Below are 15716 nucleotides of genomic sequence, written 5' to 3'. Positions count from 1 at the left end.
AAGGATGCCCTAGTGAAGGAGCAGGTAGCTCAGCTGACTGACCGTCTCGAACAACGGGAGGCCCAGTTAGCTGATCTCCTGGAACAGCGTGAGGCTCATGTCATCCACCTCTCCGAGATGGAGGACATGAGAACTGAGCGCTTGAGTGCACGGGTGGAGAAGGCTCATCAGCTTCAGACCGTCCAGGAACTAGAAAGTCAGCTCCAAGCCACAAGGCAAAGAGCTGAGGTAGCAGAGGCTCACATTCTCGAGCTAGAAGCAGAGCTAGTTAAGATCAAGGGAGCTGCACAGTTCCTAGTGGAGAACAATGTGGCCAAGCATGCTCAAGTAAGCCATGAGGCATGCCATAGAAAAATGCAGCAACTTGAAAAGCAGTTAGAGCTCCAAAGGGCTCTAGTTGCCACAATTCATACAGAGACTCTTCCCCTTCTACCTTCTGAGTCTCTGCCAGAAGAAATAACCCCCAAAATGTTCATAGAACCCCAAGGGGAAAATTCAGCTCCCTTCCACCCAGTTCTAGTTACAACCCCTGCAGATAGAACTGAGAGGCAGGAAATCCAGAAACTGCTCCCCATTGCAGGCCAGCTTAGAGAATCAGGTTCTCTTGAATTTCCCACTAACCAGGACTCCAAAAATTTAAACATTCAGGCAAACAGTGGTCTCCACTCTCAGTACAGGATCAAGAGGGAGAACCGCTTTAATCAGAATCACCCCAATTCTAATAGGAATAGAGACAATCGCTCCCTGCAGCCACCTAATGGCTGGAGCAAACAGAAGCCAGGAGAAAGGAATAAGCCACAAAATGGTTTCCCTTCAAATAATTTTCCCCCAAATACTCTCAAACCTAAATACTTTCAGAATAGAAATTCTGCCCCTCAGCAGCAGAATAAAATTAGTGACCGGATTTTTCTGTGGCAGGAACTTAGAAATGCTGGAGCAGACATGTCCCAGTATCATGACAAACCCACATCTGTACTCATGTGTGGTTTTGTAAAGGCCATTAGAGAGAAAAGGAACAGAGACATACTTAGATGTGAGCTACAGAAAACTAGCCCCATAGAAATTTCTTCTCAATCCCCTAAGGATTGGCAGAAGGAAATAGAGAAATTTAAAACTCTTACCCAGAAACAAGATTTAGAAATTAAGGATCTTAATGAGAAAAACAAGGAATTCCAGGGTGAACTTTTTAAAGTAAAAACACATTTGCAAAATGTACTGGATTTCCAAAGCCACACAGATAATAAATTGAAAAGAAAATACAGTAGACCCAGTAACCCAGCTTCACCTCTTGTCTTTAAAGAAGAGGAAATGTCCTCAGTTCCCCCATCACAGAGTCAGGAAGTAAATCTTGCCTCTGAACCTGTACAGAGTTCCAAAATCCAAGTTGACAACAATTGTTTTAACAGGGAAGAATTTGTTGCAAGGCTCTTAGCTTCCCTAAAGTTAACAGATTTCCAATTATTTTCTCAACTTCCACAAATAGTTCCAGTGCCACTGAGTTAATTTAACATGTGTGCTTCCATTTTTACTTTTTAAATTTTCAAATTTTAAATTTGGCTGCAATTGGTAGAGCCTCCAGCTATAGTTGCAGTCACACTGAAACAGGCACTATTTTGCAATCTTAAAACAGACTCTCTTTGTCTAACTGCCTTCCTAGGCACTCAGCCCCATGACTCATGCCTTGCTCTCCCCCATCCCAGCAACTAATCCACATAACAAAGGACTGAAAGTATTCCTTCTTCCCAAATCAGGAAGGGAAGAAGTTTTGTTTCTTTAAAGACCTCAGAGAGAATCTAAGGGGGGGGGAGTACAGTAAAATAGTTCTGTTCTAAAATATGTTTTGTTTTAGTTTTTATTTTAAGACAATTTTGGCTGCTTTTAGTTGAAATATTTTCTCTTTGAGAAAAAGCATTCCCTCCATAGTTTTTCCCTCTGACATTTTTACTTCCTATTTCAAATTTTAATTGGCAGTTAACACTTTTTTTCTTTTTTTTCATAAGACCATTTTGTTTAAAAATCTGTTTTTGCAATTTTGTTTTTGTTTTGAATATGTTTAGAAAGCTTCATACAGACCTTTCATTTGGGTACTCAGGCTTCCACTCAGCCTGACTCCTATGAAAAGGCACTCTGTGTATGTACAGAGGAACAGTCTTTCCTCCTTAAAAACACAATTCTTTTAACACACTATTGTGTAATGGGACTCTGACTTCATCTTCATGTTCCTCTTATTCATTCTTTCCCACGCATATTCTCAGCAGTACTCCAATGTAACTTTTCTAACTTTTTAGATTGTTTATGTCAATCCACAATATTTTGCAAATTCTTTTGCCATGTTTTTGAGTCCTCTTTTAATTAGGAGTCCTCTCTTGTGCTCTTTATTGCAAGATCTTTATAGATCACTATCCAAGTTTTGTTTTTAAGCTTTCTTTTTGTGTTTTGATTTATCTTATGTTCCTTATAGAGAAAAATCTGTAGTATGTTTTCTGCTTATGCTTTTAACCTATTGCATAGAGCTTCTATTTCTTTTTGTGCTTATTAACTTGGGAAGCAATTGACCAGATTCTACCTAGCAATTCTTATTTTTTCCCCTCATATATATGTGTGTGTATTTGAGCTGCTAATCTATTCATTCATAGACCATTTGCAACATGTTTGCAGGAACCTTTAACTTTGGCTCTTTGATTCTTTTTCTGAATGCTTCTTTTTACACAACAGTGCAGAAGGCCAGTAGACCTAGCCTCCAAAAACTACTTGAAGGACTTTCTCTCTTCTTGTGTATTTCTACAAAGCATCTTGCTTCAGTCACCCATAGTAATCTATCAGTTTTCTCTCAAATTCCCAAACTCACCAGGAGTTTGGCATCTTCCTTCCCTTGTCTTATGATTACACTCTAATCTCCATCTCCCTCCCTGGAGATGGCATCTAGCTCCTCTTAAATTCTATTTTCAGTCTCTGTAAGGTAATGGTGGGCACCCACCACAGTAGATTTTTTTGACAGTCACTTATGGGGGCACACCTCTGCTCCAATCTTTCATTTTGAGTTCATTGTCTTCAAAGCTCTAAATTTTTGAGTATTTTTCCTAATCTGTATATCCATCAGGCTGTGTGCCTACTTGAGCCCAGCCTCAACAGACTTTGCAGCCTCACTCTTTGCAGCTGCACACACTTCTCCACTGAACTTTTGTCAATCTTTGTCTTCAAAGCTCTCAATTGGGTGTCTCCCCCTTGAGCTCTTCAGCTCCACTGTGCTGTTGATGCCCTGGGCCACTCAAACATTCTTGCAACCCGCGTCTGCCAAGCCTGCCCTAGTGAGGCTCCAGGCTTGTGCATCACAAACCTCAGATCGCCAGGCCAGTTCCTGATGGTCCTGCCTGTGTGCTCTTCACCTGTATCCTGCTCGCCAACCTCCAGACCTGACCTGGTCAAGATGACAGCGATCCTCTGCCTGCGTTTGCTATGGATGTGTCCTGTGGTCATGACCTGCTGTTCTGCGCTTTCTGCCCCAGCCTACTTGCTGGTGAACTACTGATGCTTGCTGTTTACCCCAGCTCCTGTTCTATGAAGCCTCGCTGCCCAGCCTGCCTGCTGCTTCTTCTATGTGCAATCTCTGACCCTGCATACCCTCTGACGCCCTGGATTAGTGCCTTCACTGCCTCTTCCCCTGCCATTTCAGTCACAAGGGGGGGAAGAAAGATCAACTGGTATGCTGAACACATCTCCAGCTATTTGCTTGTTGCCACAACCTCTTGCCAGTGGCTCTCTCATAAAATGGATCCTCACCAAAGTTGCTTTTTACCCCCATGGAGGAACCTCCTTCACCATTCTATGTGTTTGCAAACATCACCCAGCAATGTCTTATATATATATATGCATATATATATCAACATCTTCAACTGCTGAACCAGTTGCTCATCTTCATCAATCCTCATGTTCAACTATTCAAGGAATCTCCAGCTTCACTCCCACCTTTACCAATGGGACAAGGGGGGGAGGAAGTTTTTCAAACTGTATTGTCTGTATTCCAAATTGTATTGTGCCCTATATTTCAACTCACTGTCTATTGCATTGTGCCTGTATCATCAGTTTTAAATAGTTTGCTAGTTTATGTATATAAGTTTTGCTAAATTGCTTAGCTTTATCTTGTTCTTATTGCATTGCTTATTAGAAGTCATTGCTTAATTCATTGTCTAACTTTTTAGTTTCTACCACTTTCTGCCTGCTTCATAGTAATTGCTTGATATTCATTGCCAGCATTTTCAGGATCGCCTAGTGCTCGCATTCTAAAATATTGCTCAGGTACTGCCCACAGTTTCCTGCCTGCATAGAATTTGGTTTTCACTGCATTTGCTTTTTGTCTATTGTTTGCTAGATTGCCTTGCTCAACGTATTAGTCTGCATTGGTTCATTGCTTTATTCATATGGTGGAGACCTCACGCTTAGCTAGTTCATAGTTCATGTATGTTACATTTAGTTTTGAGTGGTTGTGGTAAAGAGGAACGGCAACTTCACAGCTTTCCTTAAGTCACCCAAACGCCTCCTAAATGTGTTTTGTTTTTAATTTGGCTTAAGTTTTTGTAGTTTTTGTAGTGGCAGAAGATGGCCCCACTTTTCTCTCTGAATTTCTAGTCTGAATTTCAATCTTTGCCGCCACTAACGCATTATACATTGGTCTGTAGTGAATAAATTGGACATATAATTCACTACAGAAGGGGGGGAATGTTACGCATGGCAGGATCCCTGCCTTATGCCTTGGCACACTGTCTTCTATAACCAATGGCACCCCACAATAGTCTAGGCTTAAGCTAAAGCCATGACACTGCTAGGGTCAGCCAAGCCAGGCCAGACTCCATCTTAGAAATCTTGCTCTCTGCCTCAGGTTTGGAAATCCAGGTGCCTCCATGCCCTACTCTCGACCCCCCCCCATTGTATTTCTAAGTGAGTGGACTGGCTTCTTCCTGTTTGCCTAAGGGCTCCTAGGAAAACCCTTTGTCTTACAACATTTTTCACATTTGGCCCCTCTGCCAGGGGATATTTCCTCCCCACACCCTGCCAGCTAGACCTGATGGCTCTCTTCCTCAGAGCCATTAATACCTTTATCCAAATCCATTTACGGCCATCACCCCCCCCCCCACTTGGCCAGGTATTGTCCTAATCTCTGGGGACCCTGGAAACTTCCAGCACATGCTTACCTGAGCCTTGTCACATAGCCCCCTTCCCAAAATCCTATAAAAACTGTGGCTTCACACAGCCACTCTGAGTGTCTTCCAACCCGGGACCTCCCACGCTGGTTCGTGCTCCTTCCTCTGACCCACCACTCCTCGGACAGGTAACTATCAAGCCTTCCACTCTTCCTCCCCCTTCTCTATATGACTGCTTGTATGTGTGTGTTAGCTATTTGTGTGTACTTTTGTTATTTTCCTTTCAATAAAAGCTTATATTAACATTTTACCATTTAAATCTGTGTTTGCCTTGAGTTCCTACAGGTGGAATAACCCTCGTATACAAAGGTAACGATCCGATAACGCTAAGTTACCCCCCTCTCGCAGCATTTTGGGCTAATATTCCCCACAAGCTCAAAGATACGTGTTTTTAGGACACGTGTCCACGCAATTTGGGTAACAGCTGATGGATCCAGAAGGATCTACAGGGCGGCCATGCCTTTATCCAGAGGTAAACGGAGATCACCAAGCAAAGCAACCAGTGCTATCTCGATTCCAAACCCAGGCCTGAAGCTCGACTGGAAAACGCCCTGGGCAGATGTCTCACCCAGGAAAACCTATTTAGAGTGCAGTGGTATATTTAAGACCAACAAAGTTTTATTCAAGGTATGAGCTTTCATGTGCATGCACACTTCCTCAAATACAATATCAGGGAAAACCTGTTAGCAAGTCTGCCTCACATTTATAATGTACATGCATGTCTCTTTAGTTTCAGTAAAAACAAAACTTCCAAGTGTTGAACTATTTAATGCCTTAAATCTGTTTGAATAATTACTACCTTCTGAGGTGACAAAATCCTTTGCCTGAATTTCTCTACTGTGTCTGGCCCTGCAGCAGCCCATGTAGTGGCAAACGCTTCAGCTTTATCACGATCCACATGGGAATTCTCCAGTTGCTGTTGTAGAACTGTTGGTTTCAAGTTGTGATACACAGCCTGAGAAAGCAAATACATAATACACATCATTTTGTTAATGCCACTTTAAATAAACCCCAGAAAAGCACACCAAGAGATTATGAACATATTATTCATGGTTAAAGATGAAGTTATTCTCATGGATCCAGCCAGCTTTCTTGCTCAAAAATACAGTTTCTTCCCTATTACAGCATTCCAAAATGTTTTCATTAATAAAAGTCACATGACCTAAATCATAGCCTTTTTGGTGGTCAAAAGGGACAACCTCCTCCTGCTTCACCAGTGAAAAGGTCAAGCGGATCCAGACCATTGTACTTATATCCATCATATATATATCCAACACAAGCTGCAGGTTTACAATACCAACAGAAGCCTTAATTTCGAGAAAGGGCGCTCTTCTTTTCCAGTAGGAAAAAAAAAATCTGACACCCATCCATGTTACCATAATAGAAGGCTTCCTTAAGGTGCCCATTGCAGTAGATTAGTGTACACCTTTGTCTATTCAGGGCTCCTGAAGGTAGCTAAAGACTCATCATGTAGCAACCCTGATGAAACTAAGCAAGCCTGAATGTGGTCTGTGCCAGGATGGAAGTGCACCAAGAAACAAAAAAGATGTCACCAGGCCTTCCACAAAAAAAAGTGGTATATGAATGTAATAAATATATGTATCTGTAGTACTTACATAGCAATTTTCAGCTTTAACTCCCAAGCCCACTAACAGTATAAAAATAAAAACTTCTATAATACAAATATAATAAAAACAAAACTGAAAAAATACACACTACTCAATAATAGTACAGTGGCAGAGCAATTTTCCACATCAAACAAAATTACAGGCCTGCCTCTCAAGATCTGGTCAGTAAGAATGCTTTAGTTTTCCTCAAACAGGAAGCAAATGATGGAATAACACATCTCCAGGGAGAAAGTGTTGCAGCACAACATTTTTTAACATGGCTTTTAAATTTTTAACTACTGGAATTCAATTTTGTACTCAGGCACAGGCACCATGGTCTCCTGTTGTCTGACTAAGGTGTGTAAGTGTGGGATTTCCTTTGTCTACAGTTTCTTTCCCATTTCTATGCTATGCTAATAAGACACCATTAGAAAGGTTTCTGGGGGCATCCTTGCCGCAGACCACAGAGGCTGCTGATTCAATTTCACATTCATCTGCATCAGAGTTGAGAATTTTATTTGCATATCCTCTTCTGATTGAAAGACTGAGCAACTTTCATTCTTTATCTTATTGGATAAGGGACCTTTTAACCCAGCCAAGAAAAGCTGTCCAGGGTTTTCAAAATGCATTGTTGGGAAGACTGGTTAAAAGTACCTGCATTCAGACTAGTTTAGAAGTCCTTCATTTCTGACTGGACATTGATCTAAGGACCTAATTACATGATACACTGTCCGTTCTGGGACCAAGTATACAGTAGGGATTGCAAATTGAAGCTTAGTTTTCAGATGTAAAGAGGCTTGATTCAGATGAGAACCATGGTGTGCAGACACAGGTGGAACCTATTCCATTCCTGATCTGGGGCACAATAAGGGTAACAGAGAAGAAAAAGGTCAAATGATCTCAGAAGTCCATGAGAATGGTTCTTCTTAATAGAGTTCAGCTATGTTTACCAGCCCCCATACAATCAGAAGCCTATATCACTTATCTATGCTTCAATTCCTGTGTACTACAGCTGAAAACCGTGCCATTTATGGACACAAGGCTGGAACCAGAAACTCTGATCTAGACTTTGGAATGAAGTCCTCACACAACTATTCGATTCTGCGCTCCCCCACATGCATCCAGCTGGGTGACCTTGGGCTCGCCACGGCACTGATAAAATTGTTCTGACCGTGCAGTGATATCAGCGCTCTCTCAGCCTCACCCACCCCACAGGGTGTCTGTTGTGGGGAGAGGAATGGGAAGGCGACTGTAAGCCGCTTTGAGCCTCCTTCGGGTAGGGAAAAGCGGCATATAAGAACCAACTCTTCTTCTTCTTCTTCTTCTTCTTCTATTATATTTATTAAAACCTGGGGGCTCTCAATGGAAGAAAGCTCTGTAAACAGAGGTGTTTGGGTTAATCACTTGCAAAACTAAATGTTGCCACCTCAAGAATAAAACAGTCAAACTCTGAAGAACATGGTTAAGATTAAAACAAATGGTTACATTGATCTTGAATATGGGTTGAAATTATGACAGTATTAAAAAGATACCTGTTCCAAAATGAATGTTATTGTTTCAAGGAGAAGGTGGAGATCCTGCTTTTCCACTGAGAAGGCAATTTGAAGTTTTTCTTCTTCTTCTTCAGTGAAAGTACTTTCACCCTGAAATAAAGTTTCTATTTAGCAAAAAGTCAAAGTTACCTCAATAAAAGATTACAATCATCAAGAAATTCCAAAATAGACATACAGCCTCATTCCGTCTGCAACACAGCCTCTTGGATCGAAATGATTGAAGCGGGGTGGAAGTGGGGGAGAAATGCAAGGTTGGCATGCTGGCTGGCCCAGCAAAGTAGCGTCGAGTATTTAACTGGATTAAAATACTATTGTTTATCTTTTGTATTTCATTCCTTTTCATTTGTTATGTAAATTCTGTTTCTTTGCTTTTGGGATTAATTTATTTTCTTTTTTGTTTAAAAAGAGATGTGATTGCAGTCCAGCTATCATGTGTCAGAATAAAAAACAAAGAGAACGGTTGTTGGGTAAACTGTTCACATTTATAAAAACCTTACCTAAAATTGTTATTCTGGAACAATGAAATTAACTTTAAGATTAAAAGAACCACAGCACTATATGAATGAATGTAAGCTGTGCATATGCTCATTTTAAAAGGCATTCTGTTAAACAGAGTTTCTGCCTGAAATGTTGAAGAGTGTTTGAATTATGCATAATCTGACATCTTGCAGTTAGATAACTGACATCTTGCAGTTAGATTCCTCTCCTGTGGCAGCCGTTTTATGTTTATGTCCACCACCATATATCAAAAGACAGAGATCCTATGGCTAGGTAAGAAGGAAACGTGCCTACCCATCCTGGATAGAGTGCAGCTCTCAGTGGCTCACTCTGCCAGGCACCTGGGTGTGATACTCAATCCCTTCTTTTCAATGGAGGCTCAGGTCATGAAAGTAGTACAGCTGGCATTCTATCATCTTCACCAAGCCAAACTACTAGCGCCCTACTTGTCCCTGGAACACCTAGCCACAGTAATCCACATCACAGTCACCTCTAGACTGGACTTCTGCTACTTGCTCTACGCAGGCCTGACCTTAACCTTGATCCAGAATGCAGCAGCCAATTCCGGATCAGACTTAAGGTTCTGGTAATCACCTTTAAAGCCATATGTGGTCTGGGCCCAATGTATCTGAGGGATTGCCTTTTTGACTACACTCCTTATGCTCCACCACCTTCAACTGATCCCTGGCCCCAAGGAAGCTCGCTTGACCTCAACCAGGGCCAGAGCCTTCTCCATCCTGGCCCCCACCTGGTGGAATGAGCTCCCACAAGAGATCAGAGTCCTAATGGAACTTGTGCAGTTCCACAGGGCCTGCAAAAGGGAGCTCTTCTGCCAAGCATTTGGTTAAGACTGACTTAAACCAATGTCTTCCACGGGCCCCCTCCCATGAATCTCTATGCAGGAACTGATCCATTAGTATGCTTCAGTGTGAATTGCTGTTTTCATTACTATTCTATTGTTCAACTGTACTATTTTTTCTATTGTTATTACTGTTGTTGTTATTATTATTACCATGGCTATCAATTTCTCTGTATTGTTCTGTTCCTGTTTCTTGTAAATCACTCTGAGCCTCAGGGGACGGTAAGTAAGTAAGTAAGTAAGTAAGTAAGTAAGTAAGTAAGTAAATAAATAAATAAATAAATAAATAAATAAAATGTCAAAGGTGCACAAAACTCAAAAATATTGTAGATAGCTGGTCGAAACTGTTTACAATTAAAGCAATAATTATGTCAATCCAAGTAAAACTAATGCTTTAAAAAAATACATGGCCAACATGTCACCAGTAATTTGACCTATTTTGGCCAGATACCTCAACCCAATACAAAGGTCTCTACACCACCAAACCACCTATTAAGAAAACATAAAACTATTTTTGCTTCCTTCATATGGGAACATAAGTAGAAACCTGCTGGATCATAGCAATAGTCCAGCTTATCCAGCATCCTCTTTGACCTTTTAACATGCTCTCATTAGTCACCAGGTCTAACAGCCATTGATAGACATATCCTGTAAGAATATTTTAAAGATACTTGTGATGTTTGCCATCATTACATCCATTAGCAGTAAATTCCAAACTCATTGTTTAAAAATGTATGATCCTGAACTTATTGTCCACCATCTTCATTGTGTCTCCCCCACACCACCACAAAATTCCAGAGTTATAGAAGAGTGAGAAATAGTTCTAACATTAAAGGGAGAAGCACCAAGGAATTGAAGTATTTTTTAAATCTTCTATAGCAGAATCAAAAAATAGGAGGAACTGTAAGTACAAAATCTACTTAAAATTTTGCAGAACATATAATGTTCACTTTTCAAAACAAAGTTTAGAGTGCTTTGATCTTACAGTACTGAAATTGACTTTGATCTTACAGTACTGAAATTTCAAAATTAAGAACCGCCATAGAATTCTGACATTAATGTAGAACCACAGATAAGATACATCTATGATTCTGCACACAGAATTAAAAAGGGCTTTACCTAAATCCTACAGAGCACTTCATTCATCCTCTGGCAGGACATATCTCTAAAATATGGTGTTGATAAAACTCCTTCAGTGTGCCAAGCAGATTAACTACTGAGCTGTACAACTCAATTTGTTTTCATTTAGTAGAGCCTGGAAAATTCCTGTATAGAAATTAGTTAAAATTGCATCACTACATTCTCCAGTTGGGTCACTAGACAATAAGACAAGCCTTCAAAGCAAGTTTACCCATAATTAGTGCACCATTTTTAATCGAAAGAAAGGTTCTATGCAAACCTTTAAATGAAGCTTCTGAAGGATGCGGGACAGCAGTCGAGAGAACTTGCCAGTGTCTATGGTGTTGATAAAAGACACTGCTTTTCTGACACTAAAAAGGAGAGAGACAGTTTCAGAATGGAGACAGGGCAGGAGGAGACTAACCTCTCTTGTGTGTGTTGCTTGCTCTTTAAAAGACAAGAGCTCAAATCTGCATACAATGGGTTTGGAGGGTTTTTTTTAGTTTGTACTTTAATACCTGTGTCCAAAATACCAGGCAATGGCATTTTTGCTTAGTTCTATTTCAATGCGGATAGCATGCACGCTGAGCGTTGGCAATGAAAAGCGGGCGCCAGAGCTGATCCGGGGGCTCAAATCCTCGGCGAACAAGAAAGTGTTACGCGGCGATTTAGCGCTGCCCTCTACATGTAGGTTGATCACAACTTAATATACTTATAAGGGAAAGAAGTGATCGCCATGAGCTTAATTTTGAGAGGAGACAGAGCAGGTCCCCTTACCTCGCCGTATCCGGAATTACGACGGGCGCCGCCATCTTGGACGCTGTCAATCATCCTCTCCCCGGTAGCGCCCATAGGCGGCCGAAAGAAGTTCCGCCCCTGAAAAGTGAAGAACCAATCCCAGACTAGGTGGCTGGGCGGTGTCCAGTTAGCGAGACCTCCGGTTTGAACGGGCCCTTCCTCTTACAGTAGAAGGATGGTTTTGTAATTGTTCCGATGTGTAGCCGTGTTGGTCTGAAGTAGCACAATAAAATCAGAGTCCAGGACCAACAAAGATTTATTCAAGGCGTGAGTTAGCCTGACTAACTAAAGAGTGCTTGCACTCGAAAGCTCGCGCCTTGAATAAATCTTTGTTGGTCTTAAAGGTGCTACTGGACTCTGATTTTTTTTGTAATGGTTGTCATTTTTTGCCTGCGAGGTCTACTTGGAATGACACCACAGCAACCAGGAGAGCTGACGGGAGGGGGTATTGTTTCCACTGCTGCAGTTTCAGCCCTACTGAGCGGCCCGTCTCCCGTGCGCAAGGGTGGTGCAGTAGATGTTTCCGTGCAAATCCCTACGGGACTCTGGCGGCCCTTTCCCCTCTGAGGCGCTGGTCTGGGTCGGCGAGAGCGCGCCTCAGCCGTGGTGGGAGGCTCCTGTGCTGATTGCTAACCGCCGTCCCGCTGATCTGCGCGCAGCCTCCACGCTAATCGCCCGTAAACCGCAGTAAAGAACCGGGAGGGAAACTACTGTTAGTATTTGCTCGGATTTCGGTAAATTTTAAAAGGAACGTTTTCAGCATTCTCTGTTTAAGCATACAGGGAAAAATGCTTGTGTGTGTGTTGTTTTGTTTTGGTTCCCACCCCCTTCTCAGTACAGACCGACATCTTGGACTGGGATCGTCTTGCTTTTTTCACCAAACTCCGCCAAATCCAGTATCAAATCCCAGGGCAAAGCCAATGATCCAGCACTTTGCAGCAATGGCACAAAAACAATGGATCTATGAGTTCATACTATTTTCACATGGAAGCAAACCTTTTTGCAGGCTATTGTAATATTGTCTGTTAATTAAAGCCTTTATCCTAAGCATTAAGACCAAAGAGAGGAAATATAAACGAATTAGACATAAAAAAATGCTACCCCAAAGACATGAAATCAGCCAGCAAACACACCTCCTTTCTAGAACCCCAGTAAGTAACCTGAAGTGCAGCCTGCTTCACCTCCTCTGGGAGGCTGTTCCAGAAGATGGGTGCAGCTACTGAATACTTTTGAACAGGTGAGGGGAAAGGAAGGCTTTGCTATGAACAAAAATGAATTATTAAGGACTTTTAAAAACATAAGTAATAGAAATGTACTGTAATGAAACGGTTCAGAAAGATGCTTTGTAAAGGACTGGTGACTGCAGTACTGTGTTTTATCTGTTGCTATAAAATGCTCCTACTCTGTAATTTCAGCATCATTTTAAAGTTTATGTGTTGTTTCAGATTTTTGCAACCCAAACCTGATTGCAACCCAAACCTGATTGCAAAGTCTGCATCCGGTTGATCATATTGATTTATACTCTGTAACCCATCTTGAGCCTTAGTGAAAATGACAGACTATAAATGACATCAACAAAACCATAATAAGGCGTTGCACAGGTCCATACAAAGAGGCAGTCCTTCCCTTCAGACATCACTGCAGACTGCGGTTAAAGGTCTAGCACCAGAACAAATGTTGAGTCCAGTGGCACCGACCAACGAAGTTTTATTCAAGGTATAAGTTTTTGTGTGCCTGACGCTTCTTCAGGTATACTTGCTCTTCCTCAAGGGAAGGTTGTGCCGTAGGAAAGTGGGAGTGAAAAGATGTTCAGTGGAGGCCCCCCAACATCATATTCAGGATGAAGCTTAGGCATCAATAGTGTTAACTAATTTGGAAAGCCTGGAGGAACTGGGCATCATGTTGCTCTCATATGTCCCTACTTGCCCTAGCCTTCCCCCTTCTCCCAGCCCCAGACAATCACCAATGATACCAGATGTGATGCCAACCAGCCCAGTCCCCAGCACTGGAGGTCTATCCTAAGAGCTGCTCCCTGCCCCAGTTAGCAGTTGGTGGGGTGCCTCTCCCTCCTTCCTTCCCTTAGTCATGGTGAATGAGACAACCTTCTTCCCCTGTTGCTCGTCACCTAAACTGGGCAGTGATAGAGAAAGGAGGGCACTGTGAGGGACCAGGCAACCCTACTTACAGCTATGAAATGGTAGGTACAGTTGCTCGCCAAAAGATAACTCTGCAGCCTATATTGTAAGTTAAATCCTTCAAAGGCCTCATCACCTTACAGTGCAGTTGGTGCTTGGTTGCCCACAAGAGGCCAAGGACAGCAAATTAGACCATTAGAAACTTGCCTAAAATGCCAGCTGAAAGTCTATTTTAGAGGAAATCAGCTGTGCCACGTCCCCCAGATCTCTTGGGAAAGGATCTCCCAGATATTTAGGAAACCCTGAAAGTTATCAGAGGTGGCCAACTATAGAAGAGGGCAATTAATAGGCAGACACCTCCATGGACATCTGCTGTACTGCTGGGCTTTTGGAGCCCAACTAGATATAGCTGGGTCTATACATATATTTTTTCTGGTCATTGACCATATTAATAAACTAATAATAATAAATACATAAACAGGGCTACCAAGGAGGGACCAACGCATGAGTGAGGGACTCTAGCTCTGCAACCCTACAATAAGCAGTTGAAAGCAACAATGAAATAAGAGGCTGAAAGTGATTGCAGGTGATAAGATCTATTATTATAAATGTATTTAATGCATTAATTTGATCATACTTGGAGGCTTCCCAAAATGATTAAAGGTAGATTGGCTTCCAAAATAATCTGGCAGGGTATTTTAGGGTACAGGTTTTTTATTAAATTTCATTTATTGTAATTGCAACCTATTAGCTAAATTACTTCTTATTCAAGAAACATTCCAGTACCACTCCCAAGACTGCTTGGTAAGAGTGGACTTAAATGACCCCTTCTGTCTTGATAATTCCATAGTGCTGACTCTCTAATGCATACAGTCTCTTATGAAAAGAACTTTTAAGCATGGGTCACCTATCCTGTTTCCAGTTGAGATCATTTCTCACCTTTCAGAGGCAAGGAATGAAATCCTGACATTTGATAGATGTGTATACACTTCTCATACCTCCATAAACCTTCTTTTGAGGTATTGCCACCTCTGGGTTGGGAAATTCTTTGACGTTTGGAGGTAGATCCTGAGAAAGGATCTCAACAGGAGTATAATACCACAGAGTCCACCTTCCAAAGTTGCCATTTCTCTGTGGGAATCTGTCATTTCCTGGGGATCTGGGAATCAGTTTCAATTTGGGGAGATCTCCAGCCCCCAACCCACCCCAGAGATTAGCAGCCCTATGTTTCAGACTTACATTAATGTGTAAGACCTTTCAGGCTCGTTTTAAATACTGAAGTTCTTTTATCCCACAACTCTATTTTATGCTTGACTAAGAATCTCAACTGTACTGTCTCTGTTAAAAGATGAGGACCTAGACCGAAGGTATCTGGATCATATCTTGAAATAGTCACCAACACTGTGTTCCATATTCATCTGGTTTGAGATTAGGAGTCTTTAATCAAATCTCTGCACTGACTTGGAAATACTGTTTAGGTTCTATTTTATATTGTTAGAAGGACTATTTAGGGCAGAAAAAGTAGTCTGGAAAGAGTTCAAAGGATCTGATTTGTGCATTGTCTAACATATTTGTAATCTCAACAAGGAGAGACTGGTGAACATTAACTGTGAAGCTCTACCCTCAGGAGACACTAATGTGTAAAGTTGTAGAAAAAAGCAGACCCATTTTTCATCAAACAGTGCAGTTACTCCAGCTGGCATTTTGCCCAAAATACATCACACTCAATCTCTGAAACCTAAAGGAGTGGCTTAATGGTCAGAATCTGGGACTGAAACACCTAGACTTTCTGGAGCCTTCGGTCTTCAGAGATCATGCTCATCTTTTAAAACAATGCATATACGTTATCATGTAGCCTACAACCCTGGAAGTTTCAGGGTTCACAGTTATGATCAGGCTACTTCTGCTATAGTTACTGTGCAAGCTCCAGAGTATTTTTGTGGTTCCCA

General features: G+C 41.7%; 1 protein-coding gene across 2 annotated transcripts in view; it reads right to left on the bottom strand.

Moving 5' to 3' along the window:
• The window catches only part of COMMD10 (COMM domain containing 10), a 66943-nt gene extending 55147 nt beyond the window's left edge, over positions 1 to 11796 (bottom strand). Inside the window, exons 1-4 of one of the 2 annotated variants that reach the window (XM_077344350.1) lie at positions 11612 to 11739; positions 11115 to 11205; positions 8338 to 8448; positions 5998 to 6153 (exon numbers count right to left, since the gene is read on the bottom strand). In XM_077344350.1, the coding sequence (XP_077200465.1) occupies positions 5998 to 6153; positions 8338 to 8448; positions 11115 to 11205; positions 11612 to 11646 (393 nt within the window). In that variant the 5' untranslated portion in view covers positions 11647 to 11739. Of the gene's footprint in view, positions 1 to 5997; positions 6154 to 8337; positions 8449 to 11114; positions 11206 to 11611 lie in introns of both variants that reach the window. The other variant, XM_077344351.1, reaches the window with a different exon arrangement.
• Between the last annotated feature and the right edge of the window lie 3920 nt (positions 11797 to 15716).

This window comes from Paroedura picta, chromosome 7, assembly GCF_049243985.1.
Source record: "Paroedura picta isolate Pp20150507F chromosome 7, Ppicta_v3.0, whole genome shotgun sequence".
Taxonomy (NCBI): domain Eukaryota; kingdom Metazoa; phylum Chordata; class Lepidosauria; order Squamata; family Gekkonidae; genus Paroedura; species Paroedura picta.
This window is presented reverse-complemented; position numbering and strand designations above follow the sequence as displayed.